The sequence below is a fragment of the Bombus pyrosoma genome, linkage group LG3 (genome assembly GCF_014825855.1).
Source record: "Bombus pyrosoma isolate SC7728 linkage group LG3, ASM1482585v1, whole genome shotgun sequence".
NCBI lineage: Eukaryota > Metazoa > Arthropoda > Insecta > Hymenoptera > Apidae > Bombus > Bombus pyrosoma.
Window position 1 is genome coordinate 8474033 of NC_057772.1, and position 15949 is coordinate 8489981.

At 27.3% G+C, this 15949-nt stretch overlaps 4 protein-coding genes across 10 annotated transcripts; 2 read left to right on the forward strand and 2 right to left on the reverse strand.

Annotated features, from left to right (window-relative positions):
* Window positions 1–132: 132 nt before the first annotated feature.
* Window positions 133–5735, forward strand: LOC122566241 (centrosomal protein 43-like). Its single transcript, XM_043723216.1, has 6 exons — window positions 133–297; window positions 428–481; window positions 937–1206; window positions 1302–2097; window positions 2165–2373; window positions 2493–5735. Exons 1-6 carry the CDS (start codon window positions 202–204, stop codon window positions 2568–2570), a joined length of 1503 nt encoding a protein of 500 aa, XP_043579151.1. The 5' UTR covers window positions 133–201; the 3' UTR covers window positions 2571–5735.
* Window positions 5736–6201: 466 nt separating this feature from the next.
* On the reverse strand, window positions 6202–7158 carry LOC122566377 (mitochondrial import inner membrane translocase subunit Tim13-like). The gene is made up of 3 exons (XM_043723550.1): window positions 6889–7158; window positions 6747–6815; window positions 6202–6336 (listed from the first exon to the last, which is right to left on the reverse strand). Exons 1-3 carry the CDS (start codon window positions 6991–6993, stop codon window positions 6238–6240), a joined length of 273 nt encoding a protein of 90 aa, XP_043579485.1. The 5' UTR covers window positions 6994–7158; the 3' UTR covers window positions 6202–6237.
* Window positions 7159–7541: 383 nt separating this feature from the next.
* On the forward strand, window positions 7542–13831 carry LOC122566370. Of its 3 annotated transcripts, none has more exons than XM_043723517.1 (5): window positions 7542–7618; window positions 7840–7961; window positions 8123–8446; window positions 8694–10135; window positions 10587–11061. In XM_043723517.1, exons 2-5 carry the CDS (start codon window positions 7841–7843, stop codon window positions 11037–11039), a joined length of 2340 nt encoding a protein of 779 aa, XP_043579452.1. In that variant the 5' UTR covers window positions 7542–7618; window position 7840; the 3' UTR covers window positions 11040–11061. The 3 variants fall into 3 exon arrangements, with proteins under 3 accessions (XP_043579452.1, XP_043579453.1, XP_043579454.1); XM_043723518.1 differs by having other exon boundaries at window positions 7581–7961; window positions 10587–10896; window positions 10966–11100; XM_043723519.1 differs by lacking the exon at window positions 10587–11061 and adding an exon at window positions 13696–13831 and having other exon boundaries at window positions 7581–7961.
* LOC122566374 (venom acid phosphatase Acph-1-like) lies at window positions 11183–15946 on the reverse strand. 5 transcript variants are annotated; one of them, XM_043723544.1, is made up of 7 exons: window positions 15805–15944; window positions 15398–15509; window positions 15102–15218; window positions 13740–13953; window positions 12790–12998; window positions 12136–12477; window positions 11183–11722 (listed from the first exon to the last, which is right to left on the reverse strand). In XM_043723544.1, exons 2-7 carry the CDS (start codon window positions 15413–15415, stop codon window positions 11459–11461), a joined length of 1164 nt encoding a protein of 387 aa, XP_043579479.1. In that variant the 5' UTR covers window positions 15416–15509; window positions 15805–15944; the 3' UTR covers window positions 11183–11458. The 5 variants fall into 5 exon arrangements, with proteins under 5 accessions (XP_043579479.1, XP_043579476.1, XP_043579478.1 ...); XM_043723541.1 differs by having other exon boundaries at window positions 15385–15509; XM_043723543.1 differs by having other exon boundaries at window positions 15612–15892.
* Between the last annotated feature and the right edge of the window lie 3 nt (window positions 15947–15949).

Consider the following 15949-nt stretch of genomic DNA (forward strand, 5'->3'; position numbering starts at 1 on the left):
TACTAATATATAAAGTAGCAATCAATATATGGTCATAACAATAATCAGATAGAAATAAAATTTTTTCGGTTTCTGAATTTAAACTCCCTAGACAGAAAAACATAATCTCTAGGTAAACAGATGTGAAAAGAAGACACGCGATGGAAAGCGTAAATATTTACATTTCTTGAGTGTTTGTGAGAGTAATTTTTATTTATAATCATGATAGACGGAAACATTTCCATGGAGGAGGATACAGAATTACGAGATTTGGTGGTACAAACACTTGAAAACAATGGTGTTCTTGCAAAAGTCCGGGTATGACAAAAATTTTTTTAAGAACTATATTTTTTTATAGGTTATGTAGATCACATCAAAGAACTTTCTCCCATCAAAATTATATTTTTTGTCGTAGTATTGATTTAACAATTTTTTATAATGTTTATAGGCGGAACTCAGGGCAAGTGTGTTCTTAGCTCTAGAAGAACAAGAATCTGTAATGGTACGTTCTACAGTAGATAAATGCAAACAATTTTTTTTATATATTCATTGCCAAAAGTTGTTTTTTTGCATCATTTTAAATCATAGCTGATAATAATAAAATGTACAAAATAACAAAAGTAAATAACAAAGTTGAATTAATAAGAGTAGAAATTAAATTTCAAAATTATATAATATTTCTCAAAATCAACAAAATTATTTTGGATTAATTAATTTTGATCATATGTCCATCAGTAACAGTAGATAGAAGAATGTATTTTGTTGTTCCAGCACTACAGCATCTGTGTGTATACATAGTTTGTCATAGTTTATTTTTATATTATTTAAATAAATGTTCATTCCTACATAAATTTATAAATAGCAAATATACATTTGATATATATTAAAGTAAATGACAACATCAGACAATGTTAATTAACTAATTATAGTTTTCATCGCGTAAATTAAATATTTCAGAATCCTGAACCACTTCTCAATAAAACTGTAAAACAGTACCTGGCTAATTCAGAGGGAAAATTATTGTTTTCCTTGGTTAGGGAGTTCCTAGAATATTTTGGTCTTGATTATACAATATCTGTATATGATCCAGAAACTTATTTTGGAAAAGAATATAATTATGTTGGAAGAAATAAATTATGTGAAGAATTAGGTATTGAATCCAATGAGCCATTGCTTGGAGAAATTTTAAAAAATAGCATGAACAGTGCCTTTAATAACACACAGAAGGTATGTAGGTTAAGATTGTAAGATAAAATATTATAAATATTTTAAAAATTAATTACCCAGAAATAAAGCTGTTACAATTACGAATATTTTTATAGAATGAAACTGACAGCAAATTTAGTACAACTGAAACTACAACAAATATTGCTAATGCCACATTTGAAATTTCCATTCCAAAAGTATTAAATAATGAAACTACATCATTGTCAAATGATAATGATGTATCGGATAAATTAGAAAGCATTTCACAGCAAAGTCCAAAACTTCCAATAAATGTGACAATAACTGATAAGAAAAATAAAGAAACATCTGTTCATGTTTCAATAGATGATTTAAAGTGTGAGATGCAAAATGATTCTCTCAGGAATAGTACAACTTCTGAATACAATGAAGAGAACGATGGAATTGATAGCAAAGGGAACAATAGTATGAATTTTGATACACTCCCTAAAAGTCCAAATGGCACAAGTACAGTGATGAATCATACAACAAAGGAGACTGAGATAGATACACTCATTCAAACAAGTTTACTAAATAAAACCGAGCCTTTAATTAAGTTTGATGAATCTATAGTTACTGAAATGCAAACAAATCAAAATGAAGATATAAGTAAGCAAAATAATATAAATAGTTTGGAATTACAAATAGTAAATAATATACAAAACAGAAAACCAGTTAATACTGGAAACAGTTTTGGAAAAACTGTATACTTCGAAGAAATTATTGTTGATGGAAAAAGAGAGAATATTAATGATATACGTAATACTGATACCTTTTTACAAGATTTACCATCTTTAGATAAAAAATCACATTCTATACTTAGCGATCTCCCACCATTAAATGGTAAAAAAACTAATATTAATGATTTGAAGGAATTGATGGATATTGGGCTTGGTATGTTGTTGCTTATCTTTGGAACATATTTTTCATAATCTTTGTATCATAAACATAATATTTTCAGGAACTGATGGTATAGATAATTATGAAGAAGATTTTGTTTCATCTGCGTCTGGTAGTGCTTATGATCAAAGTCCTTCGAAGGATCCTGAAAAATCAGATAGTCCAATAAAATTACAAACGAAAAAACAAGATAAAATTCACAGTACTAATAGCGAGGACATAAGTGAAGAAATTGAAGATATAAATGATATACTAAGCAGCACATCATGTGTAAGTAAATTTTATATGAATTTAGATGCATTTTTTGATACATAATTTTCCATATAAAGATGATATTTTTATATATATATATATTTTTTTTGAGTATTGCATGTATAATTCCATTTTAGCTTGAAGATATAAACATGGATAAAAACATGTCAAATTTTGCAACGGGTATTACAACAAATTGTGCAAAGGAACTGTAATTCATAAATTGCACTAGAGAATTACTGTAAGAACTAAAATGTTATTTCATTTAGAGCATTGATATTCAATATCCTCCTATGTCAGGGCATCAAGTATATTAATGCAAATTGCTATGAATTCATAAATTTGCAAAATTATTTTGGTTTCTAACATGGCACTGCCGTTTGTGGCTCAATACTTATAAGTTCCCTACAAAAAAACGTAGAAGGGAAATGTCTGAATATATATTTATAAATGTTATATTTTCACTACTTTATAAGAACTTTTTGTCAAAAATGTATTTTTATAAATCATGAATTTCATTTTAACAGTATTTAAGAAAAATAATTTTTAAACAAAAAATATTCTACGAATGATATTATATTGGTTATGACACGAGAAAACTCAACTTTTTATAAAAATATTACACAAATTTTATTAAAAAAGATGAGATGTTATAAACTGCCATTACTCTCTGCTATTATTGTAATAAAGTGTTAAATTATATTTTTAGTAATTGAGAATATTAAAAATAAGGATCATATAAAAGTTCCATTAAAAATTTTTTATAAAATACACGTTGTAAACATATTTATAATTTTATAATGTAATAAGAAGTAGTTACTTAAAAATTCAAACATTAAGTTGATATCAAAAACAAAGAAACACTATTTAATTAAAGTGAATATACTATTAAATCATCTTTTTAAGTTATGATACATTATTAACTAAATTAGAAGAGTAATATTAAAACTCTTGCTTGTAAGCTTTCAGACAAACTGCCTTCTACGTTATTCTGTAAATATGTCTAGTATTATTACTTATAAAGCCAATTATCTCAATGTTAAAATATCTTAAAAAAGTGAAAAGTAATCAGTTACATTAATGGTTGTTGAATACTTAGTTATATCTTTCTGAAAAAATTTTGTAACAATTTTGTTATGTTTATCAAAATAATTCCTGTGTCTGATTTTATGACTGAAATATCATTACCTCATTTAACTAAAGTTACTGGTATAGTATTGATAGCAATATCAGTAAATCATCCGTCTAAAAATGGATTGCCTAAAAAATATATAAAATTATTTTTCTTCAAAGATAATGGTGCTAAATGCATAAAACGAAAAGTATTTATAAAAGTTGAAGTTGATATTCAATGAAAGATTAGGTGCTTATATGTTTTCTTGCATCCATGAATCGTAATATTTAAATAACTAATGAGAGCTTTAGACTAAGTAATTTAATTTTTGGGCAATCCAATATCTTGATAAACATATTGTTATAATTATACTATGCCCCAAATAAGATGCAATAACTAAGTACAATTCATAATGGATCAACTGGATGCTTGACAAATCAAAATCTGTTTGTACAGCCTGCTTCCTTCACAAAACTTTGAGTAGCACACAATTACTGTAATGTCATCAATAGTAAATATTGTAAATGATTCAAACAAAGAGATTTCATACTTGATTAATACGCCTTAAAATTTTAATTGTATAACAAGAGTTTATTTATAATATTATAATTATGTCATTAACTTATTCTATATACCATATAACTCTAGTTCTACATAACTAGAAAATTGCTGTTCTTATTATAAAATTATCTAAGATATACACATAAATAAACATATTATTTTTAGTAAAAGAAAATACCGTTAAAACATATTTTAATTTTCATCTTATTTTTTATAACACATATTAAAAAATAAGTTGTTTATTTAGAAATTATATCATTAATCATATAAATCATTTGAATGAAGTAAAATCTTTACTTTTACAGTATTAGGTATAATGAAATCCCTTAGTTTGAATCAGTTTTTATTTCTATGTATATATTAAAGCAGGTGTGTTCCTGACCAATCAACGTGGTTACATTTTAATATTGATATAACATATAATTTTATAAAAGCAATTTCAGGATGATACTGAACATTCCTACACTTTATAGAATGTAAAATATAGATACATTCCATTGTTATTAAGATTATTGCACTTTTGTTGTATTGTTAGCATTAGTAAAGAAATTTACATAAGTATTTTTCACCATAAATTATAAGAGAGAAGAAGGGAGAGAGTAATTTAAGAAATGTTTCACAATTTATCACAATATATCGACAAATTTTATTTCACATTCTGATGGAACTAGAAAGTGTTTTTGTGTAAGCATTTCTATTGCAGGGTACACAAACATTTTTATATTTATGTAGTTTTGGAAATGATTTCAATTAATCCTAAGCTGATTAATATGAAATCTCGCATTTCATATGCGTTTTGGTATATATGGGAGTCTTGTTATATATATATAAATATATATATATATAGGATGAATTAATAAGAATTCTTACCTGAAATGCCTCATTATTATTAAAAGACGTCTCATATGAAATGCATAGTAGAGTCAAAGGGTGCCATTCAATTAATGTATTTTAACTTCCTTACACCCCCTCAAAGGCAATGTACTTTGTATGAAATACTTTTTAATCAAATCAATGGATAAGAGGATATTTCAGATAACAATTTTCATTGGTTCACTCTGTATATAAATACTTCTTTCTTTTTCCCTTTGGAAAATTCATAAGATTAATACATAATCTTTTATTTTCTATACCAAACATATAAGTAGGTACAGTATAAAAGAGGTTGAAAAGATATATTTTTTAAAATTAGAAAAAATATTAATGAATTTCTTTTTTATACACATATATATCTACACCTATATACACATATCTTTGCAGCTGTTTTTTGATAACAAAAAGATATGTATAACTAATAACATCGATTTGTTATGTTACAAACTGTCTGTATTGATCTGTATATATGATAATGGCATATAATGCACTGGTATGCAAATTAATTATAGATTTTGCAAACATTGATATGAAATAGTTGTAATTATTGTTATTTACTAATTTATATTATCAAATTGAACAGATAAAGTATTAATAAACCACTCACAATATTTTTTCATACAGTTCTAGAGATTTATTTTTGTAACCACGTTGAAGTATTGGTAGCTATATTGTGCCTTTTAGTGTGTATGAATAAGAAACAATGCAAATACATACTATGGAATTGCGGGATTTACAAAATACCTAAGTTACTTATTTATGATTTTGAAGTACGATGTAACAATATTCATGTATATGTTATTTATTTTATAAAGATTTTTCTCTTTTGCAATTGCTGTGTATTTTACACCTTATAATCAATCCTAGCTTATACTTCATTTTAAACTTATTTAACAAAATTTTATATTTTTAAGTATTTATTAATTTTTATATAATTCTGGGAGAGATTATCTACAGATATATTAAAAGATATATGGAAGATGGGAAAAAAAGTACATTAAATAAGTGAGATGCAAATTATAAATTTATGCATCTCTATTTATTTGTTAATGCTTTAGAAATACAGGTGGCAGTGTAATGTCACTGTGTAATATTAAAATTTGGTTTTTAACTTTTAAAATGTCACAAATGTAAAAATCTATTTTGTCTTGAAACTTAATCAGAAGTAATAACATTATATACAAAATTATTCAATATTTATAAATGACATAGATTTGCTAATAAATATACATAATAATTACAGTTATAATATTTCCTAAACAATATTTGGAAAATAGTTGGTATACAATTACACAATGTACAACCAGAAACAATTTATTTAACAATTTGTACTGTTACATTCTATCATGCTCTCTCTGTATTCGAGCACTGTACGTTTTTGATACAAGATGAAATGCATCCATATATCGGTCCATACACATTGCTACACATTTCTGTAAGTAAATTAAAATTACTTACATTGTTACATTAATATTAATGAAAATGTGTACTTACATCAAATATATTTTGATATATTTTATATTGTATAAGGTCTTATAACAATTTTTATTCTTATATTTTATCTTTGTTTACATTTATATATAGTATAATTCAATATGTTTAATATAATTTCCATATATTGTTTATATAAATATTCACAATATTTATATAACATCATTCAAAAAATTTATTATTCGTATTTAATAAAATATTTGCTATATCTTTTCTACATTTGCTTAAATAATATTTACTTAATAGTGATATAAAAAATATTATATTTAAATTTATTTCATACTTTTAAGGCTTCGAACACGATAGGTTACATTTTATACTAAGGTTACGTTCTACAAACAAAAGAGGTTACCTGTTCGGTATTATCCAGAGAAGTGCCGGGCCTAATCACGCATTTTTTAAAGCATTTTTCTGACATTTTCTGAAAATACGAAACCAGGTGATATATGTTATTCATTTATTTTAAATTTGTAAATATATTTCTACAATCGTACCGAGAGCATTTCTTGTGCATTTGCAACGGCAACTTCTTGTTTAATTTGTTGCATAAGATCACTCTTTTCTTTATCAGTCAGGGATTCAGATGTAAGTGAATTCATATTTACAGTAAAATATTAAGTATTTTTTTAATGTAATAATAGCAAAATCAGAAACCACTTTGCTTCCGTTTGTTAAATCCAAACTACCATATTCTTACCGGTTCGATCGATAAACCGGAAGCACGTGAAACTGCATCTTCAAAGGCCGTTTACAAATTTACGATTCTGAAATGTAATGTATTTATATATTATTATCATATATATTATATATATTTATATATATTATATTAAATAATATTTAATTGTTATGCATTCATTAATGTGTTTTTATCTTTATGCATATCTACTATAATCGCAGTGTTACGAAACTATTAGAATGAATTCTAATTTAAATGTTATCTTCATTTCAAAGAATTGGAACGCATGAACTGTATACATATTTTTTCAAGTTTCGGTTATTAGATAACGACCTGCTGATATCAGAGATTAGTAAGGACATCGCCGATGAGCATAGAAGAAATTCAATCAAAAGTATGCTCCATGAATTACCGTCCCTAGCGGTTAAACGGCCAAACTATATGCATGTTTCTTCTTCCGGTTCTTTCGATGGGAAAACGTGCGTAATGTGTACTTACCTACATGGCATGGAAATGTATGGCAATAGAAAGCAGAGTGTATGATCTAGGTATGATTTGTGGTGAGATTGGCAGTACTGTTTTTAAGTCAATTAACGGGTGCAACAACTTGATTTGAATACAAAATTGGAACATTACAAAATGCTGTCTAGTAAAGTATATGTATTGTTTAAAAAATATATCAGTGAACATGATACAATATATAGTTTATAGTAGTGTACTTTTAAAATTTCTGTTATTACTTTATAATTCTACATATCATTCTGTCCAGGATGGAAAATGATATTAATAAAAATGAACGATTGAAACTACATGTTGAAAGCCGGAACAACGTTATTTCTGAATTACAATGTGCATATGCGAAATATTCGTACCGTAACTCATGCGAATTAGGTTGTTTGATAATTGTTATCTTTATTCAATAATTATTTAATGTAATTCATCTTTATGCTAATAAATTTGATAATTACCTAATAATAATTATTGAATAATTATGTTCAACACAATTAATAAAATATTAATAAACTATTTTATAAATAATTATTGATGCACAGGAAATTTTACAAGTAGTTTATCAGAAACAGATGGAAAATTGTATTCTTCTATCGTCGAGGATCTTTTGATAGAAATGAATGGAAGAGAATTACAAAAATTTAGTGATAGTAATAATACAGGCTGTTGTCGGTGTAAACATTTGTTGAATATTCCTCGAGATCTTATTCAAACTTCTGAGAAGATATCGGATTATACGGAAGAATGTGTGGATGACTTAAATTTTGTGCAAAGTATGGTCTGGTTAAAGTCAGCCACAATGTTTATGAAAACTATTTCCGTCGAACAATTTCATTCGGTATTTTATAAACAGTGGAAGAACACAGGTAATGATACAAGAACTCGATATTTAATATTCCTACAGATATTTTTTTTAATACATTAAATTATTTCATTTATTTAATTATTTAGTTCGAAGTAGTCAAATTTCGATTGAAATTTATTACAGATTATTTAAGTTATTATTTTAAATAACTTTTATGTGAATTTATATCTTCAAACGGATAGTTAATATGTTGTAGTAAAATAATAAAAACAAAATTCCTATTTAAGGGTATATTACATTTTTTCTAGGAAAAGATTTTAATCTTTATAGTCGAAACTTAATGTCTGATATTGAAGAGGACGATCATAAAAATTTGAGTAATTCATTAAATGATGATCAACAGAATGATACGAATTTCGACGTTGATTCAGAGTATATTAGTAATACTGATCCATCACGCGATGTACACAATGAAAAACATAAGGCATTGCAACCTTATCACCAACAAATAAATCAAGAAACTGGAATTTTCACCGAAAAAGGAGCCAGTCCCCTTTTTACTTCTTCTCAAAGTCTTGATAGATTCTTCAATGTACAACCTTGCATGCATCCAGATATTACTATGAAAAATTATATCATTCAAGATTCAGACGAAGAGTGCTCTTCTGTTTCTGACATAATTAAAGATTCTCTGGAAAGTCAAAATACTAATAACATAGTACGAAACGAGAAAGATAAAAAATTATTCGAAGAAAGCGATTTTATCAAGGAAAAATCGGCAGAAGAATTATTTTCCGAGGACAGCGATGTTTTAATGAGAACTTTATTCGGAACGAGAGATAATCTAACTGTTGCTTCAGACGATAAGGATTTTTCAGACATTATTTTATCTAACAAAAATTATTCATCATATAAACAGAATTGTAGTCAGTTAAGAGAACAATTAATTTCAAAATCGAATAAGCAGATAATGAAACCATTGACACAAACTTGTGATTCGAATTTTTTCAATGAAAGTCCTATAATTTCACCGAATCGGATTAATAACGCATGCTCGCTTCAAGAAGACAGCGCTTACGATACTTATCAATTAAGTGCAGAATGGTTACCAACGATGAATTGCATTTATAATGAAGATATTAGTATCTCGCCTAGTCAAAAAATTGCTAATATTACTCCTTATGAAAAAAAAGATATCGTGAATTACACGCATGATCTGGAGTCTCTTACCATAGATATGACAGAGAAAAATTGGACTTCCAAACAAAATTTATCTGGTTCACAACAAGAAAACGATAAAAACATAAACAATGACGGTGAAGAATTGTGTGTGCAGAATAGACAAAAATATAAAATTTTGATCGAAGATGCAGAATACGAAAGAAGTAGCAGTAAGAGAAAGAAACTAAAATCTGTCCATGAAACGACTATATCTAAGGCTAACAAAAAAGAAGAGAAGAAAATTTCTTCGAAATGGTTGAAATTTACGCTTGATACTCTAAATGTGGACGACATTGCTTTTGAGTCGATAAAGGCGATTCTTATGGTTCTCCAAAATGAGAGAATAACGAAACAATATATGAGAAAAAGATGTTGGAAAGATACTTTAGAAGAACAGGCTGTAAACGCGATATTGGATTACTGTGACGTTTCTGAAGCTGAAAATAAAACTAATGAGTATACGCAAGAAATTGTGCAGGTAGTGACTGATATCCTGGATAAAAGTATAGGAACTAGTGAGTTTAACAAGGTAAATTATAATATATATAATTTCTATTATGGATACAATACATAAAATTAGCTATATTTATTAACTTTTAATAATAATTTTTAATGCGCAATTGTTAATGTTAAATTGAATGCTATAGCATGTATTGCATAACACATGTTAGATATACTTGGAAGTACAATATATGCACAGACATTTAAGGAATAGAATATGTCAATTCTTTGTCGTTAGAGATAAGAGGAGAAGTAAAAGTTGAACATAAAAGTTATAGTCATAATAAATAAAGTTATTAGTCATAATATAAGGAAATTATGATAGTAGCTTTTAAAAAATGCATTGTTTTAAAATACAAAACATATCTTTACACTTTGTTAAGATTAGAGACATTCCTACAAAATTTTTAAATATTTATATGGTAATATTTAGACACGAAATTATTCTATTATTTAATGTCATGTTTTTTTTTATTTAGGTTACAATACTGACTCATCAGATTTCCATTATTTTACAACTATGCAGTTCTATGAAAGTTTGTGTCGAGATAATAAATTACTTAACTGCAAAATTAAAATGTTACGGAAATATTTTAATCTCTCTGATAAATAACAAAAAAGCCGATGTACATAGTGTAATAAATCAATTACATATTATCTTTTATACTTTAAATTTTTGCTTACAAAAATATCGAGCAGTTTTCTGTAATAAAGAAAATAATCAACTTGAAAAAGAAGAAGTAATACCACCTGTCGTCGATTTATGGAAAAAACAATTAAATTTCGAAGGTATAATAGTAAAGGATAGTATACAGACAAGGGAACGAAGGTGGTTAATGATTTTGGATGATTTTGCAGTAATTGCTACGGAAAATTTTGTTCAATTTGCAAAAAAGGCGCAAAAATTAGTCAATTTATTGACATATGAATAAATGATTTCGTTTTAAGTGCACCATTTTAAACGCAATTTTAGTATATTGAGATATATACCAGGTACTAAATATTATATTCTATATGTATATAAAAGTCTTATAATATTTTGTATATAGTAAATACATTTTAAATATTAAAGCATTTAGTATGTTCTTTATTTGATTTCTACAATTTTCATTAAAATTTCACAACTATTTGTAAATTATAATATCTACGTACTCATTATATCATATTTTATATACTCCAATATCCTATACAATGACTATATTAATATAAACTGTTATTAAAGATATTGAGATTTCAATGTGAGAGCAAGAGATTACAGAGAGAGAAAGAGAGAGAGAGAGAGAGAGAGAGAGAGAAATATTTTAAAGAGTTTTCTAAAATTATTCGAATACTTGTGACGAATCTAAATTGATTAATGCAAATTAATTACTAATAAAGTAATAACTAATAACAACGTAAATGTAATACTTTTCAATGTATGCGATACAGATCTACTATAAATATCATTATCTAGTGTTATAGGAAGATCAATCTTTTTCCAGTTACATAATCGTTCTGCGTTTTGCGGTAACAGATCCATTATCGAATACAAAAACGTTTTAATCGGGCAAATTTCTGTACAATTTGGCATTTTCAAAGAGAGAGTGATATCATCTACTCCCGTATAATAATTAATCTGAAATAATAATAATTTTAATATCGTTTAATCAGTTAATTAATTAATCAATATGATTGATAATTAATAGGATTTATTATGTATGTATAAATGCTTAAAGTAATTAGAAAAATTACACTGTTAATAATATTATCGATTAGTAAAAATTAAATTAAGTTTTTTTAATTAACTATTACATAAAATCTTTTGTTATGTCTTTCTCCCTTATGAATATATGTATGTCACATTCTTAATTATTCCATATTGACTATTATTTTGTTTTTATTTTGCTTAAGTAAACAGCACTATCATCGTATTTTATAATTATTGTCGAAAATATATTTTAACTTTTAATAAAATTATTTTACGAATCTCGTAATTATTTTCTACATTCGTATCTGTAATAAAATTAAATAATGTAGGAATATGTATACCTTCACTCCGTGACTTTCTGTTTCATTATCAAAGTACAGTTCAAATATCATAGAGGCGGCTTCGTTAGGAATATGTGGCGACCATAGATTTAGGCCTTTCAAAACACCAACGATATTTCTTTCATTGCCGCTATACATCATGAGCTTCCGTTGTTTAGGAATGCGTCCATTGATATACATCAGCGAATTTGCTAAAATTTCTTTTAGAATCGTTCCTCCGTTTAATTGCTTTTGTAATGAGGTTTGCCAAAGGAGATCATATTCCAACAACAACACAGTGTACATTGCTCCATCAGGAAAAATGTCTTTCGCCCAGTGCGGAAGCGATTGTTTTAAGTCAGCCTGCAATAACATTCATTTTCACTTATGTTCTCTAAGGTTCATTTAACCGACGCACGTGATACGCTTGACACTTTGAACTTATCGTCAATAATGATCCGACGGCGATATAATCTGACTTAAAAAATAACGAGAAAAGACTATCGAAGTAATAAAAGTTAAGCATTATAAACGATGTACGCACATTTTACCTCAAAAAACTTTTACATTGCGATATTTTTGTTTCAGATATGACTAATAATAGGAACGTATCGATTATACATTATGTTCCTTCATGTTCAATTTTACAAGCAGCTGTTCATTTAAATATCTTACTTTTGTCTCCAGGACAGCGTATAACAAAGCCACTTCCGATGGTCGCTGAACTTTGACTCCAATAGATCGAGATATATGATCGAATAAAGATGAATAATTCGATACTCTATCTCGCACTTGAGCCATATTCAGCACTTTTTCCATTTCGACAACGAAATTCGGACACTGTATTCCCATTAATAAAGTATCTTCCTGTGCGACGGTGTAATCTACAAAATTGATAAATTACAAAACAATAAGAAATAAAATCTTAAAAAAGATTTAACTAGAATTACACGTTTTATCATCTACGACTTCGTAAGCTTCTTCTTGAAAAAATTTTTCGCCATTCGGTAATGAATGTTTTTAAATAGATTTTATAGGCTTCTATACAGAATACTTAATATCTTGTCTGGAGTATTTAATATGTTCTGAATAAATTTTATACAGACCACAATAAATATAATAACGAGTAGTCTGCGAATGTCTATGTATTTGTAAGGAACTTGAAGATGCAAAAATCCACAAAATGAGTATGATATGCAAAAACGTATAAAATATCCAAAACATAGTATTTGTTCTGATATTTAAGGGAGAAATAAATTTTTTTCGTAGCTTCCACTTCTTTATCTATATCTTTGTAAAAATATAAATTTGCCATTAAATTGGCTATCCGCAGTCTAATGATGACATTATGTTGTATTCGATGAATAAGGCTAGTAGAGGCACATTCCAGATGAGATTCAAAATTTCTTGGATATATAAGGATCCACATCGTCTCACTGTCAGAAAGAAATTATTTCCATTTGGATATACGAGGTCCAACATTGTATCACTCTCTCTTGAACGAAATTGACATGTTTCCCTTAATTCTCTTTAGTATCGAACTAAGGACAGTACTTATTCGAATATTTCATTATTTGATAGAAATTGACAAATGAGAAATGAATGAAGATGTTACGAATTTTTACCTGTGGGTATTGGCTGCCAATTTATATCGGCGCTCCACCTTTGAATTTCTACTGGAGGCCAAAGACCTGCATTTACTAATTGACCAGATAGCATCGACAATGGATATTCGGCCGTTTGCATTTTCATCGTCTCAGACGTGTAAATGTCACCCAAAAATTCACCGTATACCTTGCGTAAATGGACTCCTAGATTATACATGTTAAGCATGCTGACCTGTTAAATAAAATAAATAAGATTAAAATAAGATTAAATAAGATTAATCTAGAGTTATCATTCTTCATGTTCGTAACTTATATCATGCTTTGAAATCAAGTAGTAGAACAAATAAAAGTGTTAAATCAAGTATTATCCACACGCACGATACAAAGATACTTCCAAAAAATTTCGGTCAAGATGAATTTCAAAGGATCGAAAGATCATGATTGATCGTAGATTTAAATTATCTCCACGACTCTATGGAGTGTTTGTCTGTTTGATAAACTTGCAAATTCATTAAAGTTCTTTAGATTCGTCATATTGACTGAGTCACTATTGATAGTTGTTCAAAGTACAACTTTTATTTAATGAACAAATATCCTTCAATGTATAAAAAGAAATTCGCGTGTAATTTTAAATATCGTATGATAATTTGTAATGCTATTTCTATCAAGTTTTTATAAAAATTTGTATAATTCATAAAGCGCTAAGTAAATATAAGATAAATATCAATTTGTAGATTCATCAGAAAGTTGTATCGTTAACTGTATAGTAACTGTTAAAATGTAAATTATAAAAAGATTTATGAAAACGATATAATAGTTTCTGACTCAATTGCTGTATCCACGCGCACGGTAAGAAAATTGTTTTAAGAATTTCGATCAAAAAACAAGTTATCTCCTGTATTTGCTTAGATTATCTTCAATATTTGTTTAGATTTCTAGGAAATTTTTTATAAAGAAGATACTCAACATCAATGGTAAGAATTCGGCCATGAAATCAATGGAAGAATATTCTAATAAAACAAATTAAGAATTATTCACCGACCATGTAAATAAATTTCTGGATGACTAAAAGACGAAATGTTACATGAAAAACAAATTAACGAAAACTTTAGCCAGAAATGACTGATTTCTTTTCTTTTAAAAAGAAATGTCAAATTTTCTGTTGAAAATAAAATTCATTACATAAGCTGGATCGTTATCAATGTTAATGTCTACATATACTCATAGATAATACATGAATATATGCAATTAGCTGACACATTTTCCAAAATTATATTTTAATTTTATCTGCTTATGAAGGTCACTACTGAACTTTCTTTAATGGGGCGTTTTTAATTTATCAATTTTTTTTTTCTTTTTAAAGGTAGGAAAGGAACTTACGTTAGGCATACTGAGTGGAGCTGCGTTAAAGTATTCGTAAGTTAAACTGCGTGGTAAATTCATGTCGTTGTTATCTATCAAATCCAAAATTGGAGCGTGCGTTTTATGAGCGAATACCTGAAAAATTATTTCGAGTGTTATAACAGCTTATTCTGGTAGGTTCTTGCTTGTTAAAGAAGAATAAAATAAAATTAAAGTAAAAGAAAAACAAATAAGAAAGTTTTTAACGAAACGCATTTGGTTTCATGCAATTTTTATTTTATTTAAATATCCTGATCCTTACGATCTGTACTAACTGCAATTCTGGTATACATTCGGCAGATCTTATTACGATATACAGTATGCTTAGCACAGATACTACCACTTTCATCTTCAGTTCTTTCGGTTCTTATTTCACGACACAAATCCCTAAAAACCATTCGACTTTAATTAAGATTTTATTTCTTACAGTTTCATTTTCGTTTCTCGCGACACTATCGTATTTATTTCTTTTTCATATTTCTATTTTACCTTTCCAAATTAAGAGGAATGTTCTGTTCATTTACGGGGAACGAAAGAAGTAAATATTTTTTCGAAGTCGTTTCACTTTTAGTCTTTCGTTAACAATAGAACATGATTTGCTTGAATAGATAACTACACGATTAATTATTAGGCCGACAGATGCCTTGAAATAATACCGGCGTGTTTATAGGCAATTATCTACCTGTCGATGCTTTTGTGTTCACCGCAGATACATTTGTGATGCTGACACTTGTTCTAACTTCTCATGGTAACCGCGTCACAGTGTCTGCTTCTTGGTGTGATGATAGCAATTAGATAAAGTATTTCTCGATGGTGTCCCCGAGCAT

Bases quoted from the DNA above. Each gene is read 5' to 3' on its own strand.
- LOC122566241 (XM_043723216.1), top strand. From the start codon at position 202: ATGATAGACGGAAACATTTCCATGGAGGAGGATACAGAATTACGAGAT. The intron at 482-936 runs GTACGTTCTACA...TAAATATTTCAG, and splicing joins AAGAACAAGAATCTGTAATG to AATCCTGAACCACTTCTCAA. The intron at 2,098-2,164 runs GTATGTTGTTGC...TAATATTTTCAG, and splicing joins ATTGATGGATATTGGGCTTG to GAACTGATGGTATAGATAAT.
- LOC122566377 (XM_043723550.1), bottom strand. From the start codon at position 6,993: ATGAATTCACTTACATCTGAATCCCTGACTGATAAAGAAAAGAGTGAT. The intron at 6,816-6,888 runs GTACGATTGTAG...TCGTATTTTCAG, and splicing joins ATGCACAAGAAATGCTCTCG to AAAATGTCAGAAAAATGCTT. The intron at 6,337-6,746 runs GTAACCTCTTTT...ATTTACTTACAG, and splicing joins CTCTGGATAATACCGAACAG to AAATGTGTAGCAATGTGTAT.
- LOC122566370 (XM_043723517.1), top strand. From the start codon at position 7,841: ATGGAAAATGATATTAATAAAAATGAACGATTGAAACTACATGTTGAA. The intron at 8,447-8,693 runs GTAATGATACAA...CATTTTTTCTAG, and splicing joins TAAACAGTGGAAGAACACAG to GAAAAGATTTTAATCTTTAT. The intron at 10,136-10,586 runs GTAAATTATAAT...TTTTTTATTTAG, and splicing joins GAACTAGTGAGTTTAACAAG to GTTACAATACTGACTCATCA.
- LOC122566374 (XM_043723541.1), bottom strand. From the start codon at position 15,471: ATGAAAGTGGTAGTATCTGTGCTAAGCATACTGTATATCGTAATAAGA. The intron at 15,219-15,384 runs GTAAGGATCAGG...ATAATTTTTCAG, and splicing joins AATTGCAGTTAGTACAGATC to GTATTCGCTCATAAAACGCA. The intron at 12,999-13,739 runs GTAAAAATTCGT...TCAATTTTGTAG, and splicing joins TTGGCAGCCAATACCCACAG to ATTACACCGTCGCACAGGAA.